At 38.7% G+C, this 13,197-nt stretch overlaps 1 protein-coding gene across 2 annotated transcripts; it reads left to right on the top strand.

The window, feature by feature from the left end:
• Positions 1-3,463: 3,463 nt before the first annotated feature.
• On the top strand, positions 3,464-11,773 carry ZNF770 (zinc finger protein 770). Of its 2 annotated transcripts, none has more exons than XM_019725548.3 (2): positions 3,464-3,604; positions 7,217-9,501. In XM_019725548.3, exon 2 carries the CDS (start codon positions 7,258-7,260, stop codon positions 9,352-9,354), a length of 2,097 nt encoding a protein of 698 aa, XP_019581107.3. In that variant the 5' UTR covers positions 3,464-3,604; positions 7,217-7,257; the 3' UTR covers positions 9,355-9,501. The 2 variants fall into 2 exon arrangements, with proteins under 2 accessions (XP_019581107.3, XP_074184030.2); XM_074327929.2 differs by having other exon boundaries at positions 3,535-3,638; positions 7,217-11,773.
• The last annotated feature ends 1,424 nt before the right edge of the window (positions 11,774-13,197 follow it).

Genomic DNA, 13,197 nt, shown 5'->3' with positions numbered 1-13,197 from the left:
TTGCTAAGGCCCCACCTCCTCCAGTTGAAGCCCTATCCCCTAGAGAGAGACTCCTAAATCTTCAGTGAAGTATTTTTTTAAAACATACACACAGGAAGGGATTAAGAAGTACCTATTGGTAGTTACAAAATAGTTATGGGGGTGTGCACTATAGCATAGGGAATATAATTAATAATATTGTAATAACTATGTATGGTGTCAGATGGGTACTAAATTTACTGTGGTGATCATTTCGTAAGTTACATAAATGTCTAATCACTATATTGTAGACCAGAAACTAATATTGTATGTCTGTACATTGAAAAGTAAAAAAACTGTAATTGAAAAGTAGAAAACGATTTTTTAAAAAAGGGAAAAAGAACCCCTCAAAAAATATTTACACACACACAACGTAGTGTGAGGGGATGTTTTCCTAGGAACTGATGAGGTAGCTATGTTCTATATCCAATGTGTGATTGCCAAAAAGGAGACAGATAGCCCTAGAGGTTAATGACTACAGAGGAGAAACACACAGGAGGAGCAAACTGCAAAAATGCACAGGTATCATAAAGACTGTCCCAGGCCACAGAATTAGATTTGCATCCAATTCTGAGGGTAGAAAGCCCCCAGCTGACAGCATGGCTATTCTGTTTGCCTCTTCCATTTCATTATCCATACTACTTCTGACTGAGGTTTCTAAGACACAAATCTAAACATGCCATACCTGTGTTCAAAATTCTTCAAAAAGTTCCCATTGCCTATTGGATTGAAAGAAAGGAGGAGGAGGAGGAAGAGAAAGAGGAGCGGGGGGGGGGGGGGGGGGATGAGAAGCTTCACAAGGCATTTAAGCCCTTTCCCAGCTTCTTGCAAAGCGCCTGGTGAGCAGTATGTGCTCTAAACGTGGAGTAGGAATGGGCAGGACTGGCTCTCTCATTTCTATAAGGTCTCGACTCAAAACCACAGAACTTCTCAGAAATGTCATCCTTGGCTGTTTACTAAGAAGCCAACAAACCCTTTACCCCAGATTTTCACAGTCTCTTTCTATGCTTATTTTTTCTCCTCAGTTCCTATCAGTATTTAACATACTATATATTATATATTTTACTTATTTAATTTATTGTCTGTCTTCCTCCCTAGGCATATACATATATAAAATATCAACTATAAATATAAAATCTATGCAGACAGGGATTCTTAATTTGTCCACTACTCTATCTCCAGTGCCTAGAACAGGAATTGGCACACAACAAGTGCTTAATAAAAATGTATGTAGGTTGGCTGGATGGGTGGATAGATCATTAAAGCTTCAGCTCAAAGACCATCTCTACCTGAAGCTCTCAGGCACATTTAGATATTCCTCCTCCCCACTCCTGCCCCATACATATCTTCTCTTATCATATTGCACTTCTTTGTTTGTATATTGTTCTGAGCTGAAACCTACATTGAAGTCAAGGGCTTCACTGTCTCATCTTTATATACTGAGAAGTGAATCTCTTGTGCTTGATACGTGATTTTTCATTGAATGAATGAATGATTGATTATATTCCCCATTTTAAAGATGAGGAAACTGATGGTCAGAAAGGTTAAATAACTTTTAAGGACACACACTATACTAAGTTGCAGAGATAAGATATTAACCCAAATGTATGCATTAAACATTTCTTTACTTTTCCTTGCCACTCTTACCATTTCTCTCTATGCTGTTCAATCCTGCCTCCACCTAATTCTATTTATCCATTTTGTAACCACTACTAAATCCCTGTTCAATTATTACCTAATGAAATCTTCCTGATAATTCTTATTCATGGTAATTTCTCCCTTTTGTTCCCAGAAGCCTCCTGCAATAGCTCACAGAGTAAATGGGGAAGATTAGGAGACAGGGTATGTGGCCTTGGAGAATAGCTTATCTGCATCCATTTGTGTTCCACACTCCATACTCAGGTTCTTGGTGCAAAGACCTATTTATTTTAAAGGTAATGCACCCTCCATTGGTCCCCAACCAAAGGTAATATTCTCTCCTAAGGATTTATGTGGCCGGTGATGGATGCAATTGTTTGCATGGTTTAGCTGAGCCGAGCTCCCAGGAGAAGCTGCAGAACAGAGCAAGTCTCCAAGGCTTATCTGAACAAACAGAATCCTCACCCTGGGATTAGCACTTAAGACACCTAAAGCTTTTCCTCTCCTCTCTCCATCTCTGCTTCTTTTGGAAGTTGGGCCTTCAACCGTTCCGAAATGTGACTCTTCCAAGGTTGCTACATGAGAAGCAAAAGCTTATTTTTTTTTAGCCATTTCCTCCTGTTACCACATCAAAAATATAGACTTAGTTTTCATTGGCCCAACATCTCCCCCCTTCTAAATACAGGAACATGTATTAACATTACAAATAACAATTTTCATTGTCAGTGGTCCCTGAGAAATCATGCAAAGTTACTTACAGTTAAAAAAAAAAAGTGCTTATCACTTTTCTCATTTCCTCATCTCTCAAGCTGAGACAGTTACAATCAGAACTACAAAAATCCACTTTTCTTTAATGTCTTTTGTACTTAAAATCTTCAGTAGATACGTAAGCATCTTATTCAGTAATAATGTACCACCCTAATCTGTAACTGTACTACATTTACCATTAATTTTGCCTACATAAAATGTTGAGATATCTATATTTTGGGAAGCAGCAGTGAATTAAAAGTGCAGGTCTGGTACCAGACTTCCTGTGTTCAAATGCCATATCCATCGTTTATCTGCTGTGTGATGTTAGGTTCCTTGACGTCTCAGTTTCGTTTTCTTCATTTTAAAATAGAATCCTATCTCTTCATAAAGTTGCTGTATTTAATATAAAAAGTCATTAATAAATTAAAATAATTTGAGGCTTACTGCGCGCTAGGCATTCTGTTTGTTGAGCACTTTCATTTCATCTAATTGTGACAGCAATCTGAAGAAACGAAGACACGAGGCACAGAGATCGGTGCATTGTAGACAACTAAACAGATACATCAAATGAATGAGGCTCCGAGAAGCTAGCGAGGCCCGCAGCGGGCAGCTAACGGCAGAGCCAGGAGTGGAGCCCAGTTCTGTCTGACCACAAAGCCCATGCCCTAGACCCCTACGCCGTATGCTGACAATGTGCAGAGTGCTGAGCACAGTGCTGGCACAGCACGCCTCTAATAAGTGGCTTTTTGTTTACCACCGGCCTTTTGCGTTACAGATAAGCCAAGAAGGCTTTGAACGCGGGGCTCGCCAGTTTCCAGTCGGGCCTTGAGCTCGATGGTCAGGGCTACAGGGTTTTCCTAGTCGAGGTTTAGGGGTGAGATGGAAAATGCACCCTTCTTCACACCTCCATTCTCGTCATCCCGAAATTGAGGCGCGGGCTAAGTGGCGCTGGGGTTGGGGACGCATCTGTCTCTGGAGCCCCCTTTCTCCCAGGGAACTCGCAGGCCGCACCAAGGTGATAGCGGCCCTAGGGCGGGGGGAGCCTGTTTCCAGCCGGACTGTGTTCCTGGGCGCTCTCGAGCGCCGCGCCTGCGCTCTCAGCCCGTCGCCGCGCCGGCCCTGCGGACGAAAGCTTGCTGCTGTCTTGCCCGCGCCTGGCCTGTGAGATGTACTGCTGCCGGGTGCGTGCCAGCTCCAGGTGCGTGAGGAGGACTTCAGGAACCCAGTGTGAGGTGGAGCGAGCCCCGGGAAGGGTCGGGCCTTCCTCGATCCCTCCAAGGTGCTCGGGGACGTAGAACGGGGGCGCCACGACCTCGGCTCCTTTTCCTCTCCCACTTCCCCGCCGTCTTGGCTGCGTCTCACGGGGAACGGGAATCTCGGAGAGGAAGGCGCAGAAGAGGATGCTTTTCCTTTGCTGTGACGGGTCGTGTCACATGAGGCATTTTTTTCCCTGCCTGGGCCCAAAGCAGTTTTCACCCTTGCTTGTCCTTCCATTCCTGGTGTGGAATTTTGCAGTCTCTGGACTCAGTTTGACCTTTAGGAGCTTAATGGTCGTGGGCGATTAGGGCAAGAGCCAGATATGGAGGTCCTCTGTACAGTGCAGTCCCCCTGGGAGGGAGAGGTGAGGATTCAAAGCCAAGAGAGTGGGCCGGGGGTGTGGAGGTGGGAGAAACTAGAAAGAGGGACAGGCTGTGATCAGTGTCGCCAGAGATTATTACCCACCTGAAAGTTGTCTAAGTTTCTGTCAGGTCTCTCGTTTCTTTTTCATTTACTTTTGTGATATCCTTACTTCGTTTTCATGGTTGTTAGTTAAAGCTAGAAAACCAGCAGGCTTTCAGCCGTGAAGCAACTTTGGAGTTTTTTGAGATCAGTTTTTACAGTCTTTTAACGGGAGTGCACCTTGCTGTTGTCGGGAGTTTTCAGATTGAACCACTGAGATTTAACTTTTATTTTTTATCTTCAGTTTAACATAGGAAAAATTACACAGTTTGGTGTTGGTTTGTTTTTTAAAATATTATTGACAAAATAAATTAATTGAGGGCTCAGAGAATAAGTTGAAGTGGGATTTGCAGCTCTATCAATTAATGTGCCTGGGGGACCGCACTTGGAGTGTTGGGGATCCCTGAGGTGTCACTTATAAATAGGAGGTGAGATCACTGCTTGCCACCAAAGGTGTTAACAGTGTAGGGCCCCCAGTAAGTGTTAGCCCAGTGACAACAGTGTCCAGTCTTAATCCTAGTGGTAGATGGTCTTTTTGGCGCAGGACCTGTAGGTAGTCAATTCTTGTTCTAATCAGAGATGGTTGTCTGTGTGTGGTTGTAGTGTGGGATTTTTTTTTCCAGGAGTGTTTCATAGAAACTATTAAAGGGAAGAAGAAATATACAGTAGGAATTGAGGAGTCGGGCTCTATGCCAAAATCTTTTATGTGATCTTTCAGTCCCCACCAGAGATAATTGCAAGGCTTTGCCTGGCTGGCCTGATCGGGGAGGAGGTCAGCTGCCTTCCCCATGCTAGACTTGTGCACGGCCAGTGCACTGCAGTTTTCTGGAGGGAATTGCAGTTAGGGACTCAGCCCTTTCCTCCTGCTAGCCATGCTGCAATCCAGGCTCAGGTACCTCCGTTCTGAGGACCGTGGCTGAGGCACTTCCCAGGCACCTCCAAGGCCTTATTAGAAGGGGACAGCCTTGACTTTTCTCCATTTTGACTCAGGACCTTCCCCCCTGCCCTGGTCCACAGGTCCATAAAGAGGTAGAAGTCTTTTGTTGGCCCCTCCTCCGCAGTAAGATGATTGCATGTACTGCATCTACCTGATCCTCACCTAGTGTTGGTCCATTTAATGGATCGCTGGGGAGCCAGTAGTACTTCTTTTAGCCTCTTCCCTGCACTGTTGCAGTAAGTGAACAAAGGCTTGACTACTTTTCTCAGTTTGGGTCATTGTCTTAATTGACCACCTTGACACCTGATTGCTCCACAAGAATTAAATAAATTGCCCAATTCTTGGCTGTTCACAGGATGCATGACTTAATTTTAATCCTCCTAACTGTTGCTGTGTTAGCACGTGTAGGGATTTGGAGGTTGTTCACAGGTAATTTCTCTAACCCAGTGTCAGGAAAATGCACATGAATGAATGGTACCAACATCTGAATGTTACTAACATGAACATCTGGGTTATGTGGTGTATTTTATAAATTAATATAGTGGCTCACAGATTATTTTGTTTTGCATAGATTTGTGTGGCATATTTCATTTGGCCTCTAATTAGATTTTTTAATTAATATTTTGGGATTCTATGGGCCAGTTGAACAAAACCAGACACTGTTTTCTTTAGTAATTCTGTCTCGTGCAATGGACCTTGATCTTACCTAGCCCCTTTGAGTAAAGTGATTGATTTGTTGTGGGTTCCTCTGCCTAGTGCTGTGTGAAGAAGTATGTCCGGAACAGCCTTCACAAACTTTTTTACCTCTTCCTTCAGAAGTTTCACAAAACAGTATTTATCCTTACTATACGTTATGCAGTCTGATATTTTCTACTCTATTAAACAAAAATGCCTATCATGATTCACTTAGTTAATTTCACTATCTGTTAATGGGTAGTGACCTGTAGTTTGAAAAACACTGTGGTAAAGCAACTGGTAGAAGATATTTGCTCAGTAAATAAATTATGGGTTTTTTCTCTATTTCTGATTCAGATTGCAGAAGAGAACCACACAGTGGATATGTTTGTGATTTTGTGTTTAAGGTGTCTTCTAGAAGAGGGCAGTAAATAGCAAATAGCATATATGTTGGACATTGGCTAAATCAGCTGACAAATAAAAACCCCTGGGTGTCTGGTAGATTTATCAACTCTGATTTCAACTAGAAGATTCAGCATTAGAATGAGAGAGCTAAAACAGGGTTTTGTTTTGGTTTGGTTTGTTTTTAATCTCTGACTCTCTGCCAACAAGATCGTATGGTGGCAAGTCTAGGACTAGAACTCGTGTTTTCTTGGACATTTTCTTCCAGTTGTCCATATTGTCTTTTTTGGTCTAAAGAAGTAATTGAGAGTAAACAGAGTTAATGATGTAGCTAAGAAATCTAACTTTCACAGGTGAGACATTCCATTCTTAAACCATGTCCATATAATTGCTTTGCTATAAATCAGGGATTTCCAAACTTTTTTCAACATTTTTTACCAAGGGCCATATGCGGTAAAATACACAAACAGCCGGGCCACTCACTCAAGGTGAAGTACGTATTGCCTCACCTGGTTTATTTAAGTAAACTAAATATATTTTTGGAATTTGCTGTGGGTCGATTAACAATAGATTGCGGCCCGCAGGCCGCAGTTTGGACACCCCTCCTATAAATGAATGCAAATATATTGTTTTCAGTATTTTTACACTGAAATACTAAAAATTATTCTTACACTGTTTATCTTTCTAAGCCAAATTTTTAAAAATAACAAAGCAACAAAATATTGACAAATCTTAATAGTGAACCAAGAACACTGGAATTAAGTCTATTTATTGTTAAGAAATTCAGCTCAGCCCCATTTTAATGTATCACCTCAATTAATTAAAATATAGCTTAAAATTATATAAATTTTTGGATATTTCTTTTAAAGGCTCATCATTTCGCATTCACATATATGTGTGAAATTAGTTTTATGATTCTAAAGTAGTCATCTAAAATGATTATTTACTTTTAAACACAGGAAAAGTCCAAGTCCCCTCCCCTTACCCTTAATATCTTTGGCCAAAGGACAGTTTAACATTTCTTTTCATATGAATACATAATGTTTAAATTAATACATTTTTATTTTTAATTTTTAGACATCCGTGGAGTTTAAGAATACTATGGAGCTCATCAGAGTATGTCACTGAAGAATATGATGGCTGAAAACAATTTAAAAATGCTAAAGATTCAACAGTGTGTAGTAGCCAACAAACTACCTAGAAACAGGCCATATATTTGCAATATTTGCTTCAAGCACTTTGAAACACCTTCAAAATTAGCTAGGCATTATCTCATTCATACTGGTCAGAAGCCATTTGAATGTGATGTGTGTCATAAAACCTTTAGACAACTAGTTCATCTGGAGAGACATCAACTAACTCATAATCTGCCATTTAAATGTAGTATTTGTCAACGCCACTTTAAAAATCTGAAGACATTTGTGAAGCATCAACACCTTCACAATGAAACCTACCAGAATGATGTTAAACAGGTCAGAAGATTGTTGGAGGCCAAGCAAGAAAAGCCGGTGTATGGAATGTATCATACTTTTACCACAGAGGAGAGATGGGCATTACACCCATGCACAAAGTCTGATCCTACATACAGCCCTACAAAGAAAAGAAAGAATATTCACTCATGTACAATTTGTGGCAAGATGTTTCCGTCACAATCAAAACTTGATAGGCATGCACTCATTCATACGGGTCAGAGGCCTTTTAAATGTGTCCTGTGCAGTAAATCTTTCCGACAGTCAACTCATTTAAAAATCCACCAACTCACACATTCAGAAGAAAGACCTTTTCAATGCTGTTTTTGTCAAAAAGGATTTAAGATTCAAAGCAAACTTCTGAAGCATAAACAAATCCATACCAGGAATAAAACTTTTCAGACTCTTTCATTGAAGGTGAAGAGTCCAGAATCACGTCCCCTTCCTAATAAATTAAATGCAAATCAAGATGGTTTTGAAAATGGTCAGATAGGTGAATCCGAGGAGAATAATCAACTTGATGTCCACTCTATTTATATCGTTCCTTTTCAGTGTCCAGAGTGTGAAGAATGTTTTGAATCAGAGCAGATTCTCAATGGACACAAGTGTTTTCCTGCCAGAGGTGGCAAAATTCCAAGCAGTTTCAAAAAAAGCTACAACTATAAAACCATTGTTAAAAAAATCTTGGCCAAACTTAAACGTGCAGGGGGTAAGAAATTAGATAATTTTCGGTCTGAAAAAAAAGTATTTAAAAACAGTTTCTTGAAAAATTGTGATCTTATTTCTGGTGAGCAGAGCCCTGAACAAACCCAGAGAACATTTATGGGTTCTCTTGGCAAACATGGAACATATAAAACCGTTGGCAATAAAAAGAAGAAAACATTGACTTTGCCGTTTTCTTGGCAAAAGCACTTCCAGAGCCAAAATATGGGGAAAAACGTGAAAGGTATCCTTACAACAGACAACACATTAACTATGGATAATTCAGTGAATAATAGAGACGTATGTATCTATGGTTCATCAGGTGAGGAATTCTTTGGTAACTGTGAAGTGCTTCAGTGTGGTTTTTCAGTTCCAAGTGAAAACATACATACTGGACATAAGATGTGTCCTTGTGACAAATGCGAGAAAGTATTTCCTTCTATATCCAAACTACAGAGACACTATTTAATTCATACTGGACAGAGGCCTTTTGGCTGTAATGTTTGTGGGAAATCTTTTAGACAGTCAGCTCACTTAAAAAGACATAAATTAACTCATATTGAAAAGATTCCTTATAGAAGATCTCTTTGCCAAGTAGAATTTGAAAATTTGAACAAACTTTTCATGGAACCGGGTGATAATGTTAACTCTCATGCTCCCCAACAATGTCAGACTCTTGGCTTTCAAAAATATGAGGTCGCTGAGTCAGGACAAATACCAGAAATCAAAGTGAAGGCAGAATCAGAGGACTTCATTCTTGGTAGCCACTATAGGAGCAGGGAGCCCTTTCCTCCTGATGCACTTCTGGAATCAGAGAAGAGCCATCGCAGTCACTGCTGTAGTTATTCAGGGCGTGCTGAGAGGAACGATGGTCTTCTTTACCAATGCAGTGTCTGTTCTAAAAGTTTTAGGTCTCCATCGAAACTGGAAAGACACTATCTAATTCACGCAGGGCAGAAGCCGTTTGAATGCTCTGTTTGTGGCAAAACATTCAGACAGGCCCCTCACTGGAAGAGACATCAACTCACTCACTTCAAGGAATGACCACAAGAAAAAATAGTTGTCTTAAATTCAGTTATGTAACTGACAGAAGAACCACCAACACATTTGTGGTCTCTCTGGCGATCATGTTCTTAAAGCCTGTGTCTCTAAAGGAGGAAGCCCTCCCTAGTCAAGTGCACCTTTGATCATCAGAGCCTTGCTAATATCGGTAAAGATGTTAACTCATTAACCTTCCTTTCCTCTATGTATCTGCCTTCTAGAGAGATTTCTAAGGAATCTATAAATGGCAGTTATTGAACTGAAAAAAAAAGCCTGTATCATCTAAAATGTATTTTTATCAAAAGGCCCGCATTAGGTTGAATGACTTCATAGGCAATTGCCTGTCCTGAAAAGTAACATAAGATACATAGAGAATTCATACAATGTCTTAGGAACAGCCAAATTAATTTTTAGAGGGAAGAACATGATCTGGTGCCATAGAGTAAGTGTTTATTTCATTTCAATATATACGTTGGCTGTATTGCAAGTGTTATAAATCCATGATATAGTACAAACAGTTCAGCCTCATTCATTTTTTAGAGCAATTATTCCTTGAGACATGACATCTCCTTTTAGATATACTCAAAAACTGAGGCGAAAAAATTGGGTTTTGGCTGCAGCAAATATTGCTCCATAGTATTTCATTTATTTTACATTTCATATGAAAGCACAGTTTTGTTCACCTATGGCTCAAATTCCATTGCAAAATTTTTTCTCGTAAGTTTAAAAAATATGAAGGCAATAAAGGTGAAAATGGATAAGAAAACCGTAGCATTATTTTCACTGGTCTTTTCTAATCCTAAGGATAAATATCCTTAGTATTCTGTGGTAGCTTCGCCTTTTTCACAGGTGATTAGAATCAGTTTTTTGCCCAGCCAGTTGTTGTCTTTCCCAGAAGAATTTAAAAGTAGGAGAGGCTGGGATGCACCTCCATACATTTACTTACCTTGTTTACTTGTCTGGAATATTGTCCAAGTGCCATAATTTTTGATAATACGTATGCAGTGTTATCTTTTCAGAGGAATAAATGCAGTTCATCTATTTGCTTATTAATGATTGATGGCGGTAGTTCTAGACTTAAGATTCACCTACAGATTTGCATCTCCAAGAGATTTTTACATTTACTTTAATAAAACTTTCTTTTAATGCCTATTTGAGTGGTCCTATGACTTAACTAAATCTATTTTGTTAAGGTTGATCAAAACGCAATGACGAGGTCTGGTTCTAGATTTTATTCCTCTATGTTTTTTTCAACATTCTGATGCTAAAGAATGTTATTTTGATCCTTAGTAAATTTTTATTTTAATTAGTAAGTTTCCTGTATAGGAATAAGATGCTTATAGAATTAGGGTGTCATTCTTCTAAACAGTACTGTCATGATTTGGGAAATAATCTATAAAAGACTTATAATCAGAAATTGTCCATATTTTCATAAAATCTTTAAGAATAACATTTCCAAGAAAAAAAACAAGCGGTATCTTTCTAAGCTGAAAAGAACAAGTGGATATTTATCCTAGGTGGGTATTTGTCACCTATATAGTGACAAGCTCTCTATTGATAATGGATAAATGAACAATTGTAAGTTTTTCATCGTACTGTAAGAACTGTCTGTGTGTTTGGGGGGAGGAGAGGTTGGTCGGCTTGCTTCTTTTACAAGTGCATTTTGAGAAACTTGGGTTTAATTTACAGAACTGAAACACCAGTAAAGATAAAAATGCCCAATGATGTACAAATGTTCAGGAGAATTCATATTTCAAAGAATAATTTATCTTAGGTTTTCTTGCGATATGTTCCTCCAGTGCAAGCAAGGTGATGGTTTGCAGAATTTAGATAAAACTTTTCAAGAACACATCTAATACATGAAAGCAAGTAATAAGTAGTTCATATTTCCTGAAAACAAAGGTTCAAGGGTGTTTTCCTTAATATATCTGAAATTACATATTTGGGGATTTTCTTACACTACTAATATAATTTTATTTGAGGTAAATGTCTCATATACTCCTTCCCCAACCCAAACAGAGAGAGTCCTTAACAGTGTTGTGCCTGTATGATTATTAGACTGTATTTGCCTAAGTGATACTACCATACTTTTTTTGGCCCATGCCTTTTTAAGCTGTTTCATATTGAAAGTTGGAATATTGTAAAAATTTTGTCAAAGATGTACTGTAGTGCTATTTAAAGTACCTATAACAAAATACTTATTTACCTTTACTATCACTGCAAGCTTCTTGTGGAAACTATAGGAATGAAAATAAACGGTATACATCCATGATATGATTAAACATTAGATGTTAATTGATGATTTGCTGCATGCCAGAACTGTTAGTGTTGTTGAATCAAACTTTGTTTGTACTTTGGTTTTCTGAAAAAATAAACTTTATAAATCTTTAAAGAAAATTAAATGAATTTTTTGTTTGGGTGATTCCAGACTGTATCATGATTATTTACTGAAGTAGTTCGATTGTCTGAGTTAGTGGAGTTATTGTTTCTTGTTTTGTACTACCATAGGTTCTATAATTTTAGAACAAAATGTGCGTGTGTTGAAGAAAAGTAGATGGTGGTTAAGATTATTGAAAAATTCAGATTTCAGAATATTTTTTAAATAAAGTTTCAAATTACACAGTTCGGACTTTTTTTTTTAAGGGAAAAATCACATAATACTGTATCAAGGTAGTGATTACTAAACACTTTCCCGGACCCACTTCAATACACCTTCTGCATTGAACTTCCTAACATGGATATTTAATCATTTACTTTTTTGTATATGTTACATTTCTTTGATAGCTTCTTATCACCTACAAAAGGATATGTTAACTCCATTGCATGTTACGTGATCTACCTGCTTATCCATTTATCCTCTTTGGCCTTCCTCACCAGATTTGTACTAAACAAATACAGAATTAGTTCCTCCAATGCGTAGTATTCTTGTTATTCTTGCCTCCATCTTGTCTACTTAGTCTTGATTTAAATTAGAGATAGACTCTCTAACACTCTTCAAAGAAGAAATTTAGTTGAACCAGATTTTATTCATTTTCCTTCCATGATTATGAGAGAAAACTAAAGTGTTTAAAACCAACTTGTAGAAGACAGATTTCAACTTACATATTATGTAAGATAACCAATTAGAATGCAGACATCTTCAGGACATAGCAACAGTCTTTGAAGTCTGGGTATCTTAAGAATCCTTTGCCAGAAGAAACATTTGCAAGGACTGTTTTATGATGCAGAATATCTGCTTTTTGGAAGCTGCAGGGAAAGGGAACATTTAATTCCTATCTTGAGATTTCTCTTATTGCCAGTTAGAAGGGCTTAGAACTTCAAGGCTAGCTTCTAGAATTCTATTAGCACTAAAAGAAAAAATTGAAAGAAAATGGTACAATGGTATTAAATGGAAAATGAAATTAATATTTTTGCATCTACATTAGCAAACTTTATTCTCTGAAGTTTGAGCTTAAATACTGCTTCCTCTGTAAACTTTTATTTTACACACACTATCCACTGTGCTCCCACTGCTTTCTGTTCATAAGTATTGTCAATTTTGACCAGTGGTATTTCCTTGTGGTTCTTGGATGCTCTGTTTGCAATTGGGACCGCATGAAGGTAGTGTGGGACAGGGAGTGAGAGAGATCCAGAAACTCACAAGAGCAAGGAACAACTTTCCCAGAAGCCTAATGGAAACCTTACTTCTCTCACCTGCCAAAATTGCCACATTTTTGAACCAACCACTTTCAAGTGAGATAGCATTAGCTGGAACTGGTGCTGAGGCTCAGCTTCCTTTTGTTTCAAGGTTGCCTGAAGGTGATACAGATACTGGTCAAATTTGAAGTTGTGTTTGAGAAAAAAGGT

Source organism: Rhinolophus sinicus, chromosome 3, assembly GCF_057876585.1.
Source record: "Rhinolophus sinicus isolate RSI-liver-muscle chromosome 3, RSI-T2T, whole genome shotgun sequence".
In the NCBI taxonomy this organism is placed as follows: domain Eukaryota; kingdom Metazoa; phylum Chordata; class Mammalia; order Chiroptera; family Rhinolophidae; genus Rhinolophus; species Rhinolophus sinicus.
This window is presented reverse-complemented; position numbering and strand designations above follow the sequence as displayed.

Excerpts from the sequence above, each read along its gene's own strand:
- ZNF770 (XM_074327929.2), top strand. The coding sequence starts at position 7,258 with ATGTCACTGAAGAATATGATGGCTGAAAACAATTTAAAAATGCTAAAG.